Raw genomic sequence first — 26772 nt, forward strand, 5'->3', positions numbered from 1 at the left:
AAAAGGTTTCTTTTCTTCTTAAAAAATTAAAAGCAGTACTTTGCCGCAACGAAGCGCGAGAATTTGGTTATATATATCTGCTTCTCACAAATAAAAAGAGGGCACGTGGCTGATTTTAGACGACTTCATGACCAACATAAGTGTTACCTGCCAGGTAGGGTTACCACTTTTAATACAAAAAAATTAAGGGACGCATACTGCAGACGGGTGCCACAATCCCAGTGCCAACAGTTTGCAGACTCTACTTAAAAGACCCGCCCTCCTCACTGGACAGTTAAAAAGACCAATCAAACTAACGATGGCATCAAGTATTACCCAATCAAAAGTAGGAAAGGAGGCATCTTCATAAAATGCGTGTGGGATGATTTGCATGAGACGCTGCTTTAAAAAAAATGATAAAAAAAATACGGGACAAATTCCGTCCCGTATTGATTCAAAACGGGACGCGCAATTTTCATTCTCAAATACGGGACGATTCCGTATTTTAAAGGACGGGTAGCAACCCTACAGTGCCAGGTAACCACCCATACAATCGGATTGTGATTCAGACTAGGAATACAATGAATGTAATTACCCCGATCTACATACAAGGCAAAAGTCTTGCAACATTCAAAGATGATGGTTTGGGATAAGTACACCATAGAACATAAAAGAGCTTATGAAGCCTTGAACCGAAAAAAGCAAGATCTCAGAGATCGTAAAAAAAAAATAGGAGGTAATGTCGTTTTACTCGCTGTAGATTTTAGTCAAACATTACCAGTTATTTCACGAGGGAGACCAGCAGATGAACTCAACGCGTGTTTAAAATCCATGCTTCTCCCACGCTCGGGTTATATGTCGCGTGTTCTCGGGTAGGTGCACCAAAAATGTATACATTTAAGCATGTAATGAGCAAACAAAAAATGAGGTATACCCGAAGGCACTGCAGTAGTACTTAATGTAACTTTACTTCTTAAATGTTAATGTTTTACTGTTTAATAATTTATACGCTTCTTATATGTTGTTCAAATTCTTTTATCAAAATACCAGTGACAGTGCAATGCACGATAACGTGGAGTGAATACACCATACGCATCCGCCCACGGCCGCCCTGGTGTGCGCAGATAGGAGTTGATTCTACAATAAAATAAAATAAAGATAAAAACCCAGATTGTTTCCTGCCTTGTGCCCTGTGTTGGCTGGGATTGGCTCCAGCAGACCATCGTGACCCTGTGTTCGGATTCAGCGGGTTGGAAAATAGATGGATGGATGGATAAAAAGAGTAATACAATCATCACCCATAAAGCGGATAGTAGACGTGATGTTCTATATGTGTACCAGATTTCAAGTCAATAGGTGAAACGGTTTGCGAGCTACAGGTGATTTAAAATCCTGGACAGACAAACGAATAGCCACGGTAGCACATTACAGAAGAAGATTTTACTGTTTAATAATTTATATTTATATGAAATGTGCTTCTTATATATTACTTCATATTCTCATATGATAATGATGTTAATGTTGTTTATATTGATTTCTATGTTATTGAAACTGCATGTATGTGTGTATATGTATGTGTATATATATATATATATATATATATACTAGCAAAATACCCGCGCTTCGCAGCGGAGAAGTAGTGTGTTAAAGAGGTTATGAAAAAGTAAAGGAAACATTTTAAAAATAACGTAACATGATTGTCAATGCAATTGTGTTGTCATTGTTATAAGTGTTGCTGTCATATATATATACATATACACATACACATATATTAAAACACACTACTTCTCCGCTGCAAAGCGTGGGTATGTTGCTATATATATATATATATATATATATATATATATATATATATATATATATACACACATACAGATATATATATATATATATATACACATACAGATATATATATATATATATATACACATACAGATATATATTATTTATAAACACACACATATATATATAATATATATACACACACATATATATATATATACATATATATATATATATATATATATATATATATATATATACACACATACAGAGAGATATATATATATATGTGTGTATATATATATATATGTATATATATATATATATATATATCTGTATGTGTGTATATATATATATATGTATATATATATATTATATTATATATATCTATCTGTATCTGTATATATACTATATATATATATATGTGTGTATATATATATATATATATATATGAAAGGACGCACTATCTTTGATATATGCACATACTAAATCGACAGGACACACATTCAACTGGGACAACGTAAAAGTAAAATTTAAGGCCAGTACAAAAAGCGGCAGAGAGTTGTCCGAGTCTTGGCTATCAGATGAAAATGCCATCAACAGACACTTGGACAAAAACCCAGCATATGCCAACTTAAGAAGGACATATGCACTTTAATTAAACGATACACCCCCCCCCCCCCCCCTTTGATCATACTGACTTAGTCACCTCCACCCACACCCCACTGAATGTGTTGCTATATATTGCCTTTGATTCTTGAAAGTCTAAGCATTATCGTCTGATGAAGACCCCTGACAGGGGTTGAAAACTCAGGAATAAAACTATTTTATGATACGTGATTCGTTTTTTCTCCCTTTGTGGATCTCCAACTGCAAATATGCAAACCGTATCACAGACCTTCTCTTCCATTCATATATATATCCATCCATCCATCCATTTTCCAACCCGCTGAATCCGAACACAGGGTCACGGGGGTCTGCTGGAGCCAATCCCAGCCAACACAGAGCACAAGGCAGGGAACCAATCCTGGGCAGGGTGCCAACCCACCGCAGTCATATATATATATATATATATAATATATATATATATATATATATATATATATATATATGTATGTGTGTGTGTATGTATGTGTATATATATATATATGTTGATATGTGTATATATATATATATATATGTATATATATGTGGATGTGTATATGTATATATATATATATATATGTAGATATGTATATATATGTATATATGTATATGTATATATATGTTTATATGTGTGTGTGTGTGTATATTATATATATAAAAGACAGCAACACTCATAACAATGACAACACAATTACATTGACAATCATATTACGTTATTTTTAAAATGTTTCCTTTTCTTTTTCATAACCTCTTTAACACACTACTTCTCCGCTGCGAAACTGACAGTTTGGCGTGGGTATTATTACTACGTTGTATTTCGACAACTCTGCGCTTGTATTGGCCGATCACGTGATATGAGTCGAAAGTGAAAGCTGTGAATATGGCGAAACGTAAACTGACTTCAAGTGAGGTTTTGCAGGCGATATTGGACAATAATTCTGATCATGATTGTAGCAGTTCTGAAGAAGATTTTAGCGACAATGATGATCAGCAACGTGCGCTGCATGATACTGTGAATGACGGCGCATCGGATGACGGCGATGAGTGGGTGTATCCCCAGCATCTCAACTGGACTGCTGCCCGAGGTGAACTACCTTTTCTGCATCCGTTTGTGGCAACGTGTGGCTTTACTGTTGATGTAAACAATTACACTGCCGAGCAGTTTTATGAGCTGTTTGTGTCACCCGATTTGATCAGACATTTTGCTCATCAGACAAATCTGTATGCAGCACAGTTTATTGAGACACGTAACCGATTCTCTTTGCTGCTGAAATTCTTTCATTTGAATGACAACAGAAATGAGCCAGATAAAAAAGATCCAAACCGCGACCGCTTGTTCAAGCTACGTCCTTTGATTGACCATGTATTTGAAGCATTTCAGTTGCCCTACATACCAGGACCGTCAGTTACAGTTGATGAAAGTTTATTGTTGTGGAAGCCTGAGAAAAGGTACATTTTGTGTTTTATTATGTGTTTGCCCATTTCTAGAACTTGCACAACATTTAGTGGTCAATACTGCTTGAATAAATGTAAAAAATGTAAAAAAAATGTAAAAAGGTAAAAAAACGAAAATTGTTCAGATTTCGCCTGGCGTGGGGAATATTTAGGGAGTTGGCGGTTAAAGGGTTAAGAAGTGTAACTATTATCACACAGTAAATCAGTTTCTTCGCAACACGCTTTACGCACCCATATTCAGCTTGCTCTGTCACTGCAAATGTTTAATACATGTGGATGGCTTCTGGTGGATGACTTTCTGTTTTAGAGTTAAAAGTTACAAGGGTTAAAGACTAACAGCAGGAATATTTATTCAAAAACCAAATATGAAATTCTTATCAATATATTTTGATTAATTTTGGGACCCCTGCAGCTCAGGTTAGACCTTGTACAAGCCTGGTTGTTACGAAAACTAAAAATATTTTTAGTAAATTATTTTATTTCAGTTAGTATTCTTAGCTACTTTAATAGTTTCATTTAGTTTTAGTTTTTCATTTTGGTTTTGTTAATTATTTTATTTCAGTTTATGAAAATGTTTTTTTTTAATAGTTTCAGTTTTGATTTTAGTTTTCATTAACTATAATAACCTTTGTGTATTTAGATGAGTGATGTACCACCCCTTTCACTGAATTTTTCACTTCATGCTCAAAACAGTTTAATTTTAACAAGGCAAACTTTGATTAGATTTGGCAAAATCTCAGTAAGATAAACTGGGGTAGACTTTCAAGAAGAGTCAGTTGAGGAGATGTGGGCAAGGTTTAAAAATGTGTTACATATAATACAGGACAAAATTTAGAAGATGTAAGAAATTAAAGAAAACTCCATGGTGAATAAATAATGAACTAAAAATGAAGTTACAAAGGCAAAAGCATTTGCATAAGAGATGCAAGACTAGTAACTCCAGTGTTAACTTTAGGGCATATAAGAGCATGACAGCAGCAGTTAAAAAGTTAGGATGTTAGTAAAAGTTAGGAAGTTAGTAAAATTGGCTATTAAGGAGGTACTTAGTGACTTGGAAATTGCAGAAAAAAGGTAATGCTTGGATTAAATAGGCAGAAATCTATTATTTATGTATTTATCTTGATATTCAGAAGCCTTTTGATTAGGTAATATATGAAAGGTTAATATTCAAACTAAATGAAGTGGGATACCAGGGCACAGACTGTAGGTGGATACAAAATTGGCTCAAATACAGCAGGCAAAGGGTAATGGTGAAGGGAACTTTTTTCAAAACTAGGTGATGTTAAAAGTTTTGTAACATAGGGATTAGTGATGGTGCTGCTGCTCTTTTTAATGTACATAAACAATCTGGACAATAATATAATCAGTAAATTGGTTAAGTTTGCAGATTATACCAAACTAGTTGGAAGGGGAAGTAATGTAGAATCAGCGAAATTGTATTACATGAAGCAAGCAAAAATGTCAAGATATCAATACACAGTGAAAGGTCTGAAACTTGACAGATACTCCTCATGAGACAGACCTAGGAGTGATAGTGGACTCATCACTATATACATCCAGACAGTACAGTGGAGCCTCGGTTCACGACTGTAATTCGTTTCAAAACTCTGGTCGTAACCCAATTTGGTCGTGACCCGAAGTAATTTCCCCCATAGGATTGTATGTAAATATAATTAATTCATTCCAGACCGTACAAACTGTATGTAAATATATTTTTTTTAAAGATTTTTAACCACAAATATAGTTAATTATACCATAGAATGCACAGCATAATAGCAAACTAAATGTAAAAACATTGAATAACACTGAGAAAACCTTGAACAACAGAGAAAACTAACATTGCAAGAGTTCGCGCTATAGCACTACAAACTGCTCGCTAAAAACACTTTTTTTAAGCACAGGGTAAAAAATGAACATTTGAAAAATCCGTAATTTAATAAACAACCAAGAAAAGTAACATTGCAACAATGCACGCTACGAACCGATCGCTGTAAACAGAAGTGAAGTGGAGGTTAAAATCCAACAGAAAAAAGTCTTCATTAAATACAACGTGGTTAAAACAATGCTCGAATTAGTCTCTTTAAAAACAAGCCCGATGCATTCTTTAACTGCCTTCTCGGCCTTATGCCAGCCCTCTCTCTCGAGTGCGCGCCTGTGTGTGTGCGCGTGTGTGTGTGTGTGTGTGTGTGTGTGTGTCTCTCTCGCTCTCCCTCTCTGTCCTGCTCGCTGCACAGGGAATGCACAGAGAGAGACTAAACACGTGCGGAAATCATCGGTGCACAAACAGAAACAGAAACTGGCTTGTTCATACACCGAGTGTGTGGTCGTGAACAGATGCAAAAGTTTGGCAAACTTTTTGGTCGTAACCCAATTTGTATGTGTACAGAGACGTTCGTGAACCGAGGTTCCACTGTATACAGAAGTGATCAAGAAAGCTAATAGAATGTTATGTTATATACCACAATGTATGCAGCACAAGTCAAGGGAGATTAGATTATGGTTAAGTTATATAACATGCTAGTTAGGACTCACTTGGACTACTGTGTTCAGTTTTGGCCTCCACATTACAAAAAAGATATAGCAGCAGGGTAGAAGGTTAGCTGATGTGATGGAGAGAAGGATGGTTGATATATTGTGCATGCAAGAGACTAAATGGAAGGGGAGTAAGGCCAGGTGGATCGGAGGTGGATTCAAATAGTTCTATCATGGTGTGGATGGGAGGAAAAATGGAGTAGGGTTTATTCTGAAGTAACAGTATGTCAAGAGTGTTTTGGAGGTAAAAAGAGTGTCAGACAGAGTGATGAATATGAAGCTGGAAACTGAAGGTGTGATGATGATGTTGTTAATGCATATGCCCTGCAGCTGGGCGTGTAATGGAAGAGAAAGAAGATTTCTGGAGTGACTTAGATGAAGTGATGGACAGTCTCCAAAAGGGACAGAGAGAGGTGATTGGCGTGGATTTCAATGTTGGTGAAGGGGACAGAGGGGATAAAGAGGTGATGGATAGGTATGGTGTCAAGGAGAGGAATGAATAAGGTCAGATGATAAGTGGATTTTGTGAAAAGGATGGACATGGCTGTGGTGAATAAGAAGAGGTAGGAACACAGGGTGATGTACAAGAATGGAGGAAGATGTACATAGGTAGATTATATGCTACGCAAAATGGTGGCAGAGGAAGTGCACTTAGGCAGCATAGGATGGTGGTCTGCAGGATAACATTGGAGATCAAGAAGTGGAGGAGAGTGAGGACAGAGCCAAACATCAAACAGTGCCCTTTCTTATTTGCAATGGTGATGGACAGGTTGACAGACAAGACTAGACAGGAGTCCCCATGGACTATGATATTTGCTGATGACATTGTGATCTCTCGCGAGAGTACGGAGCAGGTTCATATATGCTCTAGAAAGGAGAGGAATGAAGGTCAGTAGGAACAAGACAGAATACATGTGTGTAAATGAGAGAGAGGTTAGTGGAATGGTAAGGATGCAGGAAGTAGAGTTGTCGAGGAAGGATGAGTTTAAATACTTGGGATCAACAGAACAGTAACAGGGATTGTGGAAGAGAGGTGAAAAAGAGTGCAGGCAGGGTGGAATGGGTGGAGAAGTGTCAGGAGAAATTTGTGACAGATGAGTGAGTATCAGCAAGAGTGAAAAGGAAGGTCTATAGTAGGGGTACTCAAACGGCGGACCGCGGTCCACAATCCGGACCGCCAAGACGTTTTTGGCGGACCGCGACTGTCTTCTGCGCAAGTCAAAAGTCCGAATATAAAAGCACCAAAATTATTGTTGTTTTATTATTTACTCTGTAGCAGGGTTGCCAACTGGTATTTTTTATGCCAAATAACTGAAATCTGGCATTTTTGAAAACTGTTTGGCATATAAAATTTGCGTTTGGTCATCTGGCATTTTTTGGTCTTTTTTACAATGCGAACTATCCACCAAAGTCAGAGCTCCGTTCGCATAAGATCGACGCCCTTAAGTCGTCGTTGGTAGCGAGTTCATCGCTGATGACGAAAGCGACCACCACACAATCAAATGTTACAGAAGCTTCGCTACGCATTGTTTGGGTTCTTGGCAGACATAAGAAAGCATTTAGTGATGTAGAGGTTGTTAAAGAATGCATGATGTCTGCTTCTTCGGTTCTGTTTAGCGACAAAAAGTGTGTTGAACTGATTCAGCAGATACCATTATCAGACAGTACTGCTAGTCGTCGTGCAGATGACCTTTCTGACAATAGATAGATAGATAGATAGATAGATAGATAGATAGATAGATAGATAGATAGATAGATAGATAGATAGATAGATAGATAGATAGATAGATAGATAGATAGATAGATAGATAGATAGATACTTCATTAATCCCAATGGGAAATTCACACGTGGTCGGTGGTCAGTTAATATCAGATCTTAAACAGGCTAAATTGTTTGCTCTCGCATGCGATGGATCCACTGATAAAACTGACATGTCTCAACTCTGTATGTTCACAAGATTTTTTGATGGCCATAATTTTGTTGAAGAGTTTCTGACATTACTACCGCTAGCAAAACAGACCCGCGGTGAGGACGTGTTTTCAGCATTATCGCAGTTTATGCACGCAGCTGGACTGGATGTAACAAAAATGGTTTCCCTTACAACAGACGGGGCACCAGCAATGACTGGTAAAGATAGAGGACTTGTCACTCATATGAAGGCACTTCAGCCCAACCTTGTTGCTTACAACTGTATCATTCATCAGTCTGCCCTCAGTTCAAAACTTTGTGACGAACTGGCGGAAGTGATGTCTACTCTTGTGAAATTAGTGATTTTTTACGATGTAATTCGTCTCTGCAGCATCGTCTGTTTCGTTCTTTTCTTGAAGAGATGTCTGCAGAATTTGGAGATTTGCTGCTTCACAATGACGTCAGATGGTTAAGCAAGGGCCGTGTGTTGGAAAGGTTCTGGAATCTCCGTGAAGATGTAGCTGACTTCCTGCAGTCCTTGAATACAAAGAAGCTGCAGAATTTTTAACATTTATTCAAGACAGTGACAAGGTCGCACTGCTGGCATTTCTTGTTGATATTATGGGACATATAAATACACTGAATTTGTCACTTCAGGGTGCAGACAAAACCATTGTCGAACTGCAAGAAAAATGTTGTGCCTTTGAAACAAAACTGAGCATTTTCATCAATGACTTGGAAGGTGGCAAGATTCTGCATTTCCCAAACCTGAAGAGCTGCATGACAGCTGATCAACAGGCATGTTTTCAGTTGATTTCCACATTTCTACATCATTTGAAGGTCGAGTTTGATGAATGTTTTAAGGATTTCAGAAAACTGAAGCCTGTGTTTTTGTTTGTTGCTGATCCTTTCATTGTCCAGCCTGACGGTGAATGGACTCAACCCCGTCACTGTTGCAAATGGAAGCAGCTGATTTGCAAGCTTCTCACGTTTTGAAAGCTAAATTGAACGAAGTCGGCATAACAATTTTTTGGTCAAAGTTTGTTCCAGATTCTTAGTATCCTGCTGCAAAGAAACTGGCGATTTCCGTGCTCACTATGTTTGGTTCAACATATTCTTGTGAGTGTGCGTTCTCCACTATGAACACTATCAAGACGAAACATCGAAGTGCATTTACCGACCAGAACCTCAGGAATGCAATAAGAATTGCACTGACTGGTTACTCACCGAACTATGCTGCCATTATGAAATCGAAACAACAGTTTCACACTTCACACTGGGTGACAATCATTGACGTACCAACTGGTGTGTTAATTGCAACTAGTTATGTGACTATTTTGAATTATTTTCCATGTTTTGTGCATGTCTTGGTCTTCTGTAAAAATTTTATCATTTGCGTTGAATCTATTACTAGCCTCCTACAGACCTACACCTACAGACCTACACCTACAGACCTACACCTACAGTCCTACACGGTAAACCTGGCTATAGCGGACCCCGATGGTTGGTGGCGAACTGAATGTGTACCGGCATTCAAAAACTTTGAGTACCCCTGGTCTATAGGATGGCCGTGATACCAGCTATGTTATATGGGTTGGAGATGATGGCACTGACCAAAAAAACAGGAGAGAGAGATGGACGCATGACAAATATGGACAGGATTACAAATTATTACATTAGAGGGTCAGCTCAGGTTGGACGGTTTGGGGACAAAGTCAGAGAGGCGAGATTGTGTTGGTTTGGACATGTGCAGAGGAGACATGCTGGTATATTGGGAAAAGAATGATAAGGATAGAGCTGCCAGGCATTAAGGAAACAGAGGAAGGCCTATGAGAAGCTTTATGGATGTGATGAGAGAGGATATGCAGGTAATGGGTGTAACAGAGGAAGATGCAGAGGATAGGAAGATATGGAAAAAGATGATCCACTGCGGCAAACCCTAATAGGAGCAGCCGAAAGATGAACCCCAAAGAAGAGTGACTACTCTGGTTCCAGGACTAAGAGGTATGAGCGATGCACCTTTATGTTTAAGTAACCAGACAGTAACAACGGAAATGAAGCTTTAAAAATTCTGAAAGGATTTTATGCAGTAAATTCCAGTTGTTACTTCAAAATAAACTCTTTATGAAAAACATAGGGACACTGTTGAAACTTTCTAAGGACAGATTTCATACAAATGTTAGAAAGTTTTTCTTCACAAAAAGAAATACAGAAACATGAAATACATTACCAAGTGGTGTGATGGAAAGTAAGTCTTTAGGAACCTTCAAATCTCGACTTGATTTTATTTTGTAAAATCTAGGTAAAAAGGGTGGTTGAACTGGTTGAACTAAATGGCTTCTTCTCACCACAATTTTTCTGATGTTCTAAAAAGCCTACAAATATCACTGGGTTGAAGTCATTCTCTAAGGAAGAAAAATACAATAAACCTATGCTGGTGTGAGACACTAATCTATAAGTATACAAAGCTTTGGTTATATTTATTGTTGCTGAAAAAACTATTCCACGTCCCAAGAGCCAGTTTCTGTAGCCCAAGTTACCTCTTCGGGCTGTGCCCGGCCGAGCCCCATTAAATTACAGATTACAGATGCTCGGGCATCTGATCAGGATGCCTCCAGGACCCCTCCCTGGTGAGGTGTTACGGGCACATCTAACCGGGAGGAGGCCCTGGGGAAGACCCAGGACAAACTGGGGGGACTATGTCTCTCGGCTGGCCTGGGAACGCCTTGGGATTCTCCCGGAACAGCTAGAAGAAGTGTCCGGGGAGAGGGAAGTCTGGGCATCTCTGCTCAAGCTCCGGCCCCCACGACCCGATCTTGGATAAGCGGAAGAGGATGGATGGATGGATGGATGGATGGATGAAAAAAATATAAAAAATGCTAAAGTGAATGAGGGAGTTACTTATTTACACAAGTTTTAGTCTTCTATAGTTTTCTGTAATAAATAAGTATCAAGTGTTTTGTTATATTACCTTGGGTCCCTTTAATTTAACATATGAATTTGGTTCATATGTTTCTTATGATTATTTTCTTTTTAATTTTCTGCAGAGAGAATTTCATTGATAAGCATTTATTGCATATCCCACTCCCCTTTCTTACTTAGGATGATGTTTCTCCAACAATATATATTTTTTTTATCAGTTTCCCAATATTCTCTTATCTCTGTTCAAAGATTCTCTCTCAAATACAGACAATTCTACATGTTTACTAATATTTTTCTTATTTTACGAGCAGTGTGTGAATTAAATATAAATTAGACAGCATTACCTAATTTAAGGCCCAGTGTGCGAGCATATTCTTCTCCAATCCACACCAGAAGCTCAGTCCCTGCTCCAATGGGCTGGCATACCCGATAATAAATTCGCCCACGATACTGAAAAACAGTAAGGTTATGCTCTTCTTCATTTGAAGCACATGCCACATACCTGAGAGAAGGGAATACAGAAACATTCAGTTCTGGCAATTTTCTGGTTAACGTGGACAAAACATGTAATATGCATAACACCAATCACGGATGGTCTTCCCATCCCATTAAATTCCTGACAAATGACTAAATAAACATAATCTGTAGTTATTACTTTATAAAATACAGATATATAATGCCATCCTGATTTTATAGTGTTTTTGCATTCCCCCATCTGATCATGAAATGAATAATTTTCTTTCTCAACTGGAGGCTGGAGCATACATCAAAAGCAACAAAAGCACTGTCAACTGTTAGCTATATTTTTGCACACATATATTCACTCATACCAGCATGTCTGTAATTTTTTTGGACCAGGCAGAGAAAGACAAAGAAAAAACATGTAAATAGCATGAAAAGCTCCATGGAGCAAGCAACTCTATACAAATCAATATACAGTGTGAAAAGCAGCAAACTCCTCGACCCTATCCTGGCAGCATCAAGGACAAACCTGAAAAAACATCAGTCATCACCATTCTAACTGGACCAATTTATACCTGCTAATCAACTGGAATCAGGAATACATGCTTAACTAAACCACATTGGTATATGCTGAATTGTACTGTAGAGGAGATTAGTAATTCAGCACATGAAAAGAAGCCAAAGAGTTCAGCATGTTATTCATGCACCCAGGCTTATGCACACTGTATGCCTTACACATTTAACAAGAAAGTAAAAATACCATTTTCACTCCCGCTTAACCCAATTCAATTTTGGATCGTTAGAGTTAGTTATTAAGTGTTACCAATGGCTTTTTATTGTATAATAGTAACAATATGTGCAGCTTACTACTCAAAACGTTTATGCGGGAACCCACGACCTTTTAAATACGAGTCAGCAGTTCTTACCGCTGTACTACCTAAGCAATCGTGACAACAAACTATACTAATCCAATTTCTCTTTCTTCGGTTATAGTCTTGAATAAAAGTGCACTTGTTCTGTTATACTGTACTAGCAAAATACCCGCGCTTCGCAGAGGAGAAGTAGTGTGTTAAAGAGGTTATGTAAACATATATATACATATACATATCTACATATACACATATCTACATATACATATATATATACATATACAGTGGAACCTCGGTTCACAACCATAATTCGTTCCAAAACTCTGGTCGTAAACCGAGTTGGTCGTGAACCAAAGCAATTTCTCCCATAGGATTGTATGTAAATACAATTAATCCGTTCCAGACCGTACGAACTGTATGTAAATATATATATTTTTTAGTTTTTAAGCACAAATATAGTTAATTACACCATAGAATGCACAGCGTAATGGTAAACTAAATGTAAAAACATTGAATAACACTGAGAAAACCTTGAACAACAGAGAAAACTAACACTGCAATAGTTTGCGCTATAGTGCTAGGAACAGCTCGCTAAAAACACTTTTTTTAATGAGTTTTAAGCACGGGAAAAAATGAACATTTGAAAAATCCGTAATTTAATAAACCACCAAGAAAAGTAACATTGCAACAATGCAGGCTACGAACCGATCACTGTAAATAGAACTAAAAACAAAAACAAGCCTTCTCTACCTTATGCGTCCCTCGCTCTCTCTCTCCCCCGCCTGTGTGTGTGTGCGTGCGTCTCTCTTTTGCGAGCCTGGAGCGCCTGTGTGTGTGTGCACCTCTCTCCCCCGTCTGTGTGTGTGTGCGTGCGTCTCTCTTTTGCGAGCCTGGAGCGCCTGTGTGTGTTGTCACGCTTGGGTCACAGATTTGCACAGAGACACAGGAGGTTGTAGAAAAAAAGGAACTTTATTCAAAGCACTGCAAACAAACATTTGTCTCTTTTCAACAGTTTAAACGTGCTCCATGACAAGTCAGAGATGACAGCTCCACCAGGAGCATATTTTGTCTGAGAGAGAAAGAAGGAGTAGCAAGCAACCAATTTAACAAACTGAAAGAAGCCCATGCAGGCTTTTTAAGAAGACGGAGCACCACGTGAGATGCATATTACGCGACAGAGCCGGCCAGAAGGGAAAGGAGGAATGTGAAGGTAGTCTGTCCATGTTTCTTAGGGGTTTTCCCAGGGGCGTCTGTATTCTCTGGGGGTGCGATCAGCTTCGCAGCTCACAGTGTGTCTCTCTAGAGCGCTCCTGTGAGTGTGCACGGCTCTCTGTCTCACGCTCCCTGTGTGTGTGTGCCTCTGTCTGTAGCGCTGCCTCTGTGTGTGTGTGTGTGTGTGTGTGTGTGTGTGTGTGTGTGTGTGTGTGTGTGTGTGTGTCGCGCTCTCTCGCACTCTCTCTTGCTCGCTGCACAGGAAATGCACAGGGAGAGACTGAACATGAACAAACCGAAAGGGAATGTGGCTTGTTCGTATACCGAGTGTGTGGTCGTGAACCGAGGCAAAAGTTTGGCGAACTTTTTGGTCGTAAACCGAGTTGTACGTGTACTGAGACGTTCGTGAACCGAGGTTCCACTGTATACATTATATATATATATATATATATATATATATATACGTATACACATCCACATATATATAAACATACTAGCAAAATACCTGCGCTTCGCAGCGGAGAAGTAGTGTGTTAAAGAGGTTATGAAAAAGAAAAGGAAACACTTTAAAAATAACGTAACATGATTGTCAATGTAATTGTGTTGTCATTGTTATGAGTGTTGCTGTCATATATATATATATATATATATATATATATATATATATATATATATATATATATATAAATATATACACACACACACACACACAAACATATATATACATATACACATATACATATATATACATATCTACACATATATAAATATATATATATATATATATATATATATATATATATACATATAGACATCCACATATATATAAATATATATATACACATAAACATATATATATACACATACATATACACACATACATATACATATATACATACATATATACACACATACATACATACACAGACACATATATACACATATATTTACATATCTACATATATATATATATACATATCTACATATGTACATATATATACACATATATATATATATATATATATATATATATATATATATATATATATATATATATATATACACACACATATGTACATAATTAACATTTTACTTTTATTTTTCTATTTCTATTTTTATTTATTGATCACTCCTATTACTTTATTACTTTATCGTATTAATTTATTTTATGTGGATTCGTTCCCTGGACACACTTACTTTTACAACGTGGGCATGGAGTTTTACACGCCAAGACTTGCCTTTGTGAATTTCCCATTGGGATTTCTATCTATCTATCTATCTACCTACCTACCTACCTACATATACACACATATATATATATATACATATATATATCTACATATATATCTACATATATATATATATATATATATATATATATCTACATATATATATATATATATATATATATATATATCTACATATATATATATATATATCTACATATATATATATATCTACATATATATATATATATATCTACATATATATATATATCTACATATATATATATATATATCTACATATATATATATATATATATATCTACATATATATATATATCTACATATATATATATATATCTACATATATATATATATCTACATATATATATATATATCTACCTACATATATATATATATATATATATATATATATATATATATATATATATATATATATATATATATATACATATATATATATATATATATAAATATATATATATATATATATATATATCTACCTACATATATATATATATATATATATATATATAAATATATATATATAAATATATATATATATGTAAATATATATATATATACATATATATATATATACATATATATATACATATATACATACATATATACATATATACATACATATATACATACATATATACATACATATATACATATATATATATATATATATATATATATATATATATATATATATATATATATATATAGCTGATTACCCAGTGGCTTCGCTCACTGAGTGCAAGAGAAAAAAATAAAATGTAGTATGTATAAAATAAGTTTGTTAATTGCCAAATTTATTTTTCCACAAATAAAGAGAACTTACAATAACATAGAAATCAATATAAACAACATTAACATCATTATCATATGAGAATATGAAGTAATATATAAGAAGCACATTGCATATAAATATAAATTAAACAGTAAAATTTTCTTCTATAATACGCTACCGTGGTTATTCGTTTGTCTGTCCAGGATTTTAAATCATCTGTAGCTCACAAACCGTTTCATCTATTGACTTGAAATTTGGTACACATATACTACGTCAGGTGTACTATTCGCTTTCAGGGTGATGATTTTATTACTCTTTTTATCTTTATTTTATTTTATTGTAGAATCAACTCACAGCTGTGCGCACCATACTAAGTTATCGCAACACAAAAACTAACTTAATCAGTTTTAACGGGAAAAGATGCAGACGAAAGAAGAGAAGCAGCGGGACGCTAGGGTGAAGAGCTGCTCATTAAGCAGCAAGCGCATCAACCTCTGAGCAAACGAATGGTAAACGTACAGAGAAAGAGGATAAATAACATGAATGGTCATGTGAAGTGTATTCACTCCACGTTATCGTGCAGTGCGCTGTTACTGGTATTTTGATAAAAGAATTTGAACAACATATAAGAAGCGTATAAAATATTAAAGAGTAAAACATTAAAATTTAAGAAGTAAAGATAAACTGAGTACTACTGCAGTGCTTTTGGGTATAGTACATTTTTTGTTTGCCCATTACATGCATAAATGTATACATTTTTTAGTGTACCTACCCGAGAACACGCGACATGACCCGGCAGTTAAAAGTTTCTCTCTCCAGCAATTTGAACTCTGTTACAAAGTCTCGTTTATACCTCGTGTCTTCTCATTAAACTTGTATCTCGCGAATATGGTATTGCAAACGGCAGCTGGAGCGTTTCTATAAACTCAATTTAAACTTACGGTTTACACCGTGCTTTGAAGATGCATAGTACGCGACACGTGTTTTGCCGTAATTGTGGGCTCATCAGGCGTACACACTCACTGTACTTCCTTACGGGAATTGAACCTCGGACGTCAGCGCTAGAGGCGAAGCCCCTAACGTTGTGCCACGGCGTGTGGTTCGTTCATTTGACAGCATGTAGATCGGGGTAATTACATTGCAGGCATTCGTAGTCTGATTCACAATCTGATTGTATGGGTGGTTACCTACCAGGTAACGCTTGTGGTTGGTCAGCAAGCCGGCTAACTTCTGCCACGGTGCCCTCTTTCAGTTGCGAGAAGCAGATCATAGAATGGTTGAAATAGTTTAATATATATAGCAAAATCCCCGCGCTTTGCAGAGGCTAATATGGTATTGCAAACGGTAGCGGGAGCGTTTCTGTAAACTTAATTTAAAGTTACGGTTTATACCGTGCTTTTTTTCATTATGTTTTCGTACCTTATCAATTGTGTAATGTGTTTTTTGAACAGGTTTGATTCATTGAAGTGATCACTCCTGCTGCGTTCAGTCACTTCACGTGAGCCTGTCTCTTGTGTGATGTTGTGATGTCCAAGGGTTTATTTAATGTTACCTAAGACCCGGCAGTTAAAAGTTTCTCGCTACAGCAATATTAACTCTGTTGCAATGTGATCCAAACTGTCGTTTATACCTCGTGTCTTCTCATTAAACTTGTATCTCGCGAATATGGCATTGCAAACGGCAGCGGGTCAGTTCACGTGCTTACGTGGGAGGCGTGATGACGCGATATATTTTGATATATATGGCCTAGTCAAAGTCCTGACCTGAATCCAATTGAGATGCTATGGCATGACCTTAAAAAGGCGGTTCATGCTAGAAAACCCTCAAATAAAGCTGAATTACAACAATTTTGCAAAGATGAGTGGGCCAAAATTCCTCCAGAGCGCTGTAATAGACTCATTGCAAGTTATCGCAAACGCTTGATTGCAGTTATTGCTGCTAAGGGTGGCCCAACCAGTTATTAGGTTCAGGGGGCAATTACTTTTTCACACAGGGATTTTCTTTTCTCCCTAAATAATAAAAACCACCATTTACAAACTGCATTTTGTGTTTACTTGTGTTATATTTGACTAATGGTTAAATGTGTTTGATGATCAGAAACATTTGTGTGACAAACATGCAAAAGAATAAGAAATCAGGAAGGGGCAAATAGTTTTTCACACCACTGTATATATATATATATATATATATATATATACATATATATATATATATTATATATCTATATATATATCTATATATATATATATATATCTATATATCTATATATATATATATATATATATATCTATATATATATATATATATATATATATATATATATATACACACATATCTATATATCTATATATCTATATATATATATATATATATATATATATACACACATATCTATATATCTATATATCTATATATCTATATATATATATATATATATATATATATATATATATATATACACACACTGCGGTGGGTTGGCGCCCTGCCCAGGATTGGTTCGTGCCTTGTGCCCTGTGCTGGCTGGGATTGGCTCCAGCAGACCCCCGTGACCCTGTGCTCGGATTCAGCGGGTTGGAAAATGGATGGATGGATGGATATATATATACATACACATATCTAGATATATATATATATATATATATATATATATATATATATATATATATACATATCTACATATATATATATATACATATCTACATATATATATATACACATATCTACATATACACATATCTACATATACATATATCTACATATATATATATATATATATATATATATATATATATATATATATATATATATATACATATATATATATATATACATATCTACATATCTACATATATATATATATATATTATATATATATATATATATATATATATATATACAGTGATCCCTCGCTATATCGCGCTTCGCCTTTCGCGGCTTCACTCCATCGCGGATTTTATATGTAAGCATATTTAAATATATATCGCGGATTTTTCGCTGCTTCGCGGGTTTCTGCGGACAATGGGTCTTTTAATTTCTGGTACATGCTCCCTCAGTTGGTTTGCCCAGTTGATTTCATACAAGGGACGCTATTGGCAGATGGCTGAGAAGCTATCCAGCTTACTTTCTCTCTCTCTCTCTCTCTCTCTCTTGCGCTGACGTAGGGGGGTGTGAGCAGGGGGGCTGTGTGCAGCTGTTTCCTGAAGGACATGCTGCACGGAGCTTCGCATACTTAAAAGCTCAAAGGGCACGTATTGATTTTTTTTATCTGTCTCTCTCTCTCTCTGCTCCTGACGGAGGGGTTGTGAGCTGCCGCCTTCAACAGCTTTGTACCGGCGGTGCTTCGCATACTTAAAAGCCAAAAAGCCCTATTGATTTTTTTTTTGACTGCTTGCTTTGCACTCCTTTGAAAAGGAAGATATGTTTGCATTCTTTTAATTGTGAGACAGAACTGTCATCTCTGTCTTGTCATGGAGCACAGTTTAAACTTTTGAAAAAGAGACAAATGTTTGTTTGCAGTGTTTGAATAACGTTCCTGTCTCTCTACAACCTCCTGTGTTTCTGCGCAAATCTGTGACCCAAGCATGACATTCTAAAAATAACCATATAAACATATGGTTTCTACTTCGCGGATTTTCCTATTTCGCGGGTGGCTCTGGAACGCAACCCCCGCGATGGAGGAGGGATTACTGTACACACATATATATATATATATATGAAAATACCCGCGCTACGCAGCAGCGAAGTACTGCTTTAAAATTTTTATTAAGAAGAAAAGTAAACCTTTTTAAACCAAGGGAAAATGTATCAATAATTATTTGTTAAGGATCTCTTTGTATACCACGTTGTCAGTTCGCCCCTCTGGTTGTAATATGACCAAGCTGTGTGCTGAGATTACTCTTGAGCATGCAACGTACAGTTGGCCATGTAAAAAGCAGTCCTGCCTCAAATCAATGCCAACCTTTTGTAGGGTCTGTCTGTGAGACTTATTAATTGTCATTGCGAAGCAGAGCCTTAGTGGAAATTGTAGGCGTTTGAATTGAAATGGAAGATCAGAGGGTATAACGGGGATGCGAGGAATAAAAACTCTCTCCCCTGAGCCACCGCCAGTAAAAATAGTTGTCTCAATGAGGTTGTTTTGCAGACACGTGACCTGAAGTCTCGTGCCGTCACAAAGTTTCAGTGGCAGTACACAAATTCACAATCGGTTTCATATTCTGTTCGTACCTTATCAATTGTGTAATGTTCTTTTTGAACAGGTTTGATTCATCGAAGTGATCACTCCTGCTGCGTTCAGTCACTTCACGTGAGCCACTCTCTTGTGTGATGTTGCGATGTCCACGGCTTTATTTAATGTTAGCTAATACCCGGCACTTAAAAGTTTCTCGCTACAGCAATTTTAACTCTGTCACAAAGTGATCCAAACTGTCGTTTATACCTCGTGTCTTCTCATTAAACTTGTATCTCACGAATATGGCATTGCAAACGGCAGCGGGTCAGTTCACGTGCTTACATGGGAGGCATGATGACACGATATATTTTGATATCCATATTACTAACCGAGAATGCTAAACCGGATGATGGACGCAGGCACATCCGGCAATGGGCCGTAGCTGCAAAAAGACGTACTGCGCAGGCGCTAAAAACAGTCCGGCGGACAAAAGAGGGCGAGAGAGGCGGATGAGGGGCCGCGAGAGGCGGACAAGACCACAGAAAAAAGGAGTGAGCACAGGAAAAATGGAGAAATGAGGAAACGCAGGCAAAGCACGAAACACATTGCACACGAGACTAGACCCAAAAAAAAAAAAAATAGAGGCTCGCGCACAACAGCAAGGCACCCCCCCCCCCCCCCCTACAGGCACCGGACGGGACACACACCAAGAGGGGGATTCAACAAGCCCATGGAACACAAAAAAAAGAACACAAAACCACCCCAAAGACCCTACAAGCAAGGGACGGGACACACACAAACAGGGGGATTCAACAAGACACAGGAACACAAAAAGAAATAAGACGCTCGCGCGACAACAATCCTCAAACCCCCCCCCCCACACACACACATCCATAAGAAGTGACACCCAAAGCCACATATTCTAAAGTGAACATCAACACCTTCACACTAGACAGCATAGGTGTCAGCATTGGTGGATCTCCTTACAATAAAGCACTATTAACCGTTCAACTGCAGAAAAGGAAACATATTAACAGTGACTGCGATCCTCCATATTACTTATCCATATTTCGCATGCTGAGAAAGAAACAAGTCATGAATACACGGTCACGGGTACAAAACGAAAAGGAAAGGATAACAGGAACAAACACACGAACACGAAAGAAACAACAAAATAGACGGCTATGCAGCATAGGTGGATCTCATTACAATAAGGCACTATTAACCGTTCAACCGCAGAAAAGGCTCCATATTAACAGTGAGTGCAATACTCCTTATTACTTATCCATATTTCTAAAAGAAAAAATGACTCGACTCCAAATACGCAAAGCTCAACTAAAGCTTCTAACTAACGATGTACCTAAAAGTAAAAACTTTATGAACTGCATTAGATCCTACAATAGTTCATTTAATATGCACAAATCTACATCCTAGATCCACATGACGCAAACTATCAATCAAAGTGCTGCATCGCAACAGGCACGGATTCAAAACGAAACACCTCCCGTCTCAGACATACGTTAATGGCAGCGAAGGCTACAACGGGCTTCTCACACAGCACAGGCAAATCGATTACAGCTCCAAAACAACACGTCCCAAATAATACACATGCAACAACGCGCCTCTCAAACGGCACAAGCAAAACATACACCAGGAAAATTCATTCGGATTAATGAATGTCATTTGCAATCATTGTCATTCAGTTCACTTCCCTGAAGAAACAACTGGCAATACAAGTTATACATTTACACGTTGTTGTCAAAAGGGTCAAATTAGACTGCCTTCTTTACATTCATATACTGAATATCTACAGAAGCTTATAACTGACGATGTACCTGAAAGTGAAATCTTTATCAACTACATTAGATCCTACAAATCGGAATCCACTATGAACATTAACGGTGGCACTGCACGTGACATCCGTCTTGAAAAAATGTTGTTTATTGATGAATGTTCAATGGCATGAACAAACGTTTATGAATAATAATATTCGATTTGGAGGAAAGGTACTTTTATGAGGAGGAGATTTTAGATAGTGATTAGCTATTCTTCCAGATGCCATGCACTCAGCTATTGTTCAGTGCACCTTAAAATACGCAGACAATTGGCATTGCTTTCAAAAGATACAGTTAGTAAAAAAGATACGATGTCCAGAAACAGATCATAACAATTGCTTATTACAACTGAGAGATGGTACACTCACCAATACAGATGGACTTCACCCACATATTATTACAATTCCTCAAGCCTTTATCTGCGACGACTTAGTTACAGAGAGATTTGGAACAGCAATCTCATTAGACCAAATGCCCCCTTTTAACACAACGCACTATATTATGTCCAAAAAATATTAATGTGGAAAACATAAATACCCAAGTCATTCCATTACTTCCTGGAAAGACACAACTCTTTCTAAGCTCTGACAAACTTGACTCTGATCACAACAATAACCATCTTAAATGACCTTACAAGTTCTGAGCTGGAATTACCTTTTACACTTAAACGGCGTGTACAAAGAAATTTTCAAATAAACCTTTACACTGTGCCACACACTTTATTGTTTGCTTTCTATTTGCATCATCTACACCGTCACACTATTCTGTATCTCATTCATACATCACGCTCTTTGTCATTCCCAACACCAGGGGTTGGCGAGCGAAGCGAGCAGGGGGCGGAGCCCCCTAGTATATCAAAATACCCGTGCTTGTGTAATGTGTTTTTTGAACAGGTTTGATTCATCGAAGTGATCACTCCAGCTACGTTCAGTCACTTCACGTGAGCCGCTCTCTTGTGTGATATTGCGATGTCCACGGGTTTATTTAATATTAGTTAAGACCCGGCAGTTAAAAGTTTCTTGCTACAGCAATTTTAACTCTGTCACAAAGTGATCCAAACTGTCGTTTATACCTCGTGTCTTCTCATTAAACTTGTATCTCGCGAATATGGCATTGCAAACGGCAGCGGATCAGTTCACGTGCTTACATGGGAGGCGTTATGACGCGATATATTTTGATATATATCAAAATACCCGCGCTTCGCAGCGGCGAAGTACTGCTTTAAAATTTTTATTAAGAAGAAAAGTAAACCTTTTTAAACTGAGGGAAAATGAATCAATAATTATTTCTTAAGGATCTCTTTGTATACCACGTTGTCAGTTCGCCCCTCAGGTTGTAATATGACCAAGCTGTGTGCTGAGCTTACTCTTGAGCATGAAATCTAACGTGGTTTGTGCCCTTCAGAATGAAAACAGTTTGCATTCACCTTTTTAATAAAAGGCGAGCTTTTAAGCCTGAGAAATCACCCCGTAAATTCACACATTTAATTGCACATGTGTTAATATGTATGCTTACACAGTATTAAAAGACACTCAAAAATTAACGTCATTTACCTTCATTCCTGCGTTTGACTCGTGCTGTAAATCTCTTCCTTGTTTTTAGTTCACGTGATTATGTAGGAGGCGTGATGACACGATACGTGACTCCGCCTACTCCATTAGAGTATATGGACAAAAAACAGGTTCCAGTTATGACCATTACGCGTAGAATTTCGAAATGAAACCTGCCTAACTTTTGTAAGTAAGCTGTAAGGAATGAGCCTGCCAAATTTCAGCCTTCTACCTACACGGGAAGTTGGAGAATTAGTGATGAGTCAGTCAGTGACGGCTTTGCCTTTTATTAGTATAGACTAGCAAAATACCTGTGCTTCGCAGCGGAGAAGTAGTGTGTTAAAGAGGTTATGTAAACATATATATATACATAAACATATATACATATATATACATATCTACATATACACATATCTACATATACATATACAGTAATCCCTCGCTATATCGCGCTTCGCCTTTCGCGGCTTCACTCCATCGCGGATTTTATATGTAAGCATATTTAAATATATATCGCAGATTTTTTGCTGGTTCGTGGATTTCTGCGGACAATGGGTCTTTTAATTTCTGGTACATGCTTCCTCAGTTGGTTTGCCCAGTTGATTTCATACAAGGGACGCTATTGGCAGATGGCGGAGAAGCTACCCAACTTACTTTTCTCTCTCTCTCTCTCTTGCGCGGACTTTCTCTGATCCTGACGTAGGGGGATTGAGCAGGGGGGCTGTTCGCACACCTAGACTATACGGATGCTCGTCTAAAAATGCTGAAAGATTATCTTCACGTTGCTACCTTCTGTGCAGCTGCTTCCTGAAGCGACATGCTGCACGGTGCTTCGCATACTTAAAAGCTCGAAGGGCACGTATTGATTTTTGATTGAAAAACAAACTCTGTCTCTCTCTCTCTGCTCCTGACGGAGGGGGTGTGAGCTGCCGCCTTCAACAGCTTTGTGCCGCGGTGCTTCGCATACTTAAAAGCCAAACAGCCCTATTGATTTGTTTGCTTTTCTCTGTCTTTCTGACAGGCTTTGCTCCTGACGCGCACTCCTTTGAAGTGGAAGATATGTTTGCATTCTTTTAATTGTGAGACGGAACTGTCATCTCTGTCTTGTCATGGAGCACAGTTTAAACTTTTGAAAAAGAGACAAATGTTTGTTTGCAGTGTTTGAATAACGTTCCTGTCTCTCTACAACCTACTGTGTTTCTGCGCAAATCTGTGACCCAAGCATGACAATATAAAAATAACCATATAAACATATGGTTTCTACTTCGCGGATTTTCTTATTTCGCGGGTGGCTCTGGAACGCAACCCCCGCGATGGAGGAGGGATTACTGTATATACATATACACATCCACATATACATATACATATATATACATATACAAATTTACATATCTACATATATACATATAAATATAGACATACATATATACATACATACATTCACATATATATATATATATATATATATAAAAATATATACTGTATATATACATTTCTACTTATTGGCTCCTGTATTTAGGATATAGCGGGTTGGATAATGGATGGATGGACATTTGTATGCATAGCCCTATTTGCCCATTTTTGTTTTTTTTCTGTCTTCAGTAATATTTCAGCAAACCCGGAGCTTGTCAGTTCAAATCCTGGTACTGACACCACTGTGTGACCCTGAGGAACTCACTTCACCTGCCTGTGCTGCAAAAAACAAAAGTAATGTAACAAATTGTACCTCAGATGTTGCAAGTTGCTAGAATAAAGGCATAAGTAAAATAGATAAATATGTATTATACACATAGGAAGTATTAATTTATTTTCAGTCAAGTCATCTGCAGCAAACCTTTATAAATGAGGGTTTCTCCTTTTTAGATAGTGCAAACTGTTTCTACTTCATTGAGGTTTTCTCTTGGAGAGCTTTTTTCATTTCATTGAAAATTAAAGCAGCAGCTGCCAAAATATGTAGCTTTCTTATTCATTTTTCAACATTGTGTAAAATAAATTTATAAAGTAACATAAAAGGTTTAAATACTGGTTATCCTTTTACACTAAAATATTACTAAAGAGATACAAAAAAAGTAAAATGCATATGTTCTTTTTCTTTAAGGAGAATTAATATTACTGAAGAAAGAAAAAAAAAAACTAAAGCAGCCAAATGGGGCTATGCATACAAACTTAAAAGGTTTAAATAAAACAGAAATATACACTTTTATTTTTACTTGCTTAACTTGTGGAGGGTGTATCCTGTAGCAAAGCCCTAACTTTTTTTGTGAAAGCCCGTTTCAGTCAATAAGTCTTAAAAACAGGTGTAAAGATATTGACAATAAGCTACGCAAACCCACCAAGACATGGAATCGTTTAAATCAAGTATCATTACATCTTCCTTTCTTAAAGAGAAGTAAGGCAGTACTTATAAGCTTACATATACATATATATATATATATCTATATCTATATATATCTATATCTATATATGTATATCTATATATATCTATATCTCTATATACATCTATATATATATCTATATATATATATATATATCTATCTAGATCCCCGTGAAGTACTGCTTTTAAATTTTTATTAAGAAGAAAAGCTTTTTAAATTGGGGGAAAATATCCCAATAGCAATTTGTTAAGGATGTTTTTTTGTGAAGCAGCCTTAACACAGCTTTTCCTCTGTTTTATAAACGAACGCCATATAAGGTCTTCCTTTTTCCTTGCTTCGCCAAGGAAGGAGCCTAATTATTAAATCCAAGGGTTCTTCGCTTTTTTTTTTTTGTTTGTTTATTACAATTGTTCTAGTTCTGTTTGTATACGACGTTGTAAGTTCAGCACTCAGGTTGTAATATGACCAAGCTGTGCAAGCTTACTGTTAAGAATGCAACGTATAGTTGTACATGAGAAAAGCAATCTTGCTTCAAATCAATGGCAGCCTTTTGTAGGTCTATGAACTTAATTTAAAGTTTAGGTTTACACGGTGCTTTCTTTCTGAAGTACCTGCACTCATGAATATGTCTGTATGCGTCAGTCGCTCAAATCCCCGCGCTTCGCACCGGCGAAGTACTGCTTTTAAATTTTTATTAAGAAGAAAAGAAAACCTTTTAAAATTGAGGGAAAATATACCAATAACAGTTTGTTAAGGATCTGTTTTTTTGTGAAGCTGCCTTCACTCGAGTGATCACTTCGAGCTGACTTGCTGGCTAACCATAAGCGTTACCTGGTAGGTAACCACCCATACAATCAGATTGTGAATCAGACTACGAATGCCGTGAATGTAATTCCCCCGATCTACATGCTGTCAAATAAACGAACCACACGCTGTGGCGCAATTTTAGGGGCTTCGCCTCTAGCGCTGACGTCCGAGGTTCGATTCCCGTAAGGGAGTGAAGTGAGTGGGTGGTTACCTACCAGGTAACGCTT

At 37.0% G+C, this 26772-nt stretch overlaps 1 protein-coding gene across 2 annotated transcripts in view; it reads right to left on the reverse strand.

The window, feature by feature from the left end:
* LOC114644622 (histone-lysine N-methyltransferase PRDM9-like) overlaps positions 1-26772 on the reverse strand; it is a 218796-nt gene that overhangs the window by 60937 nt on the left and 131087 nt on the right. For both annotated transcript variants that reach the window (XM_051933555.1, XM_051933554.1), the window contains exon 5: positions 11569-11726. In XM_051933555.1, the coding sequence (XP_051789515.1) occupies positions 11569-11726 (158 nt within the window). The remainder of the gene's footprint in view (positions 1-11568; positions 11727-26772) is intronic.

The sequence above is a fragment of the Erpetoichthys calabaricus genome, chromosome 11 (assembly GCF_900747795.2).
Source record: "Erpetoichthys calabaricus chromosome 11, fErpCal1.3, whole genome shotgun sequence".
Taxonomy (NCBI): domain Eukaryota; kingdom Metazoa; phylum Chordata; class Cladistia; order Polypteriformes; family Polypteridae; genus Erpetoichthys; species Erpetoichthys calabaricus.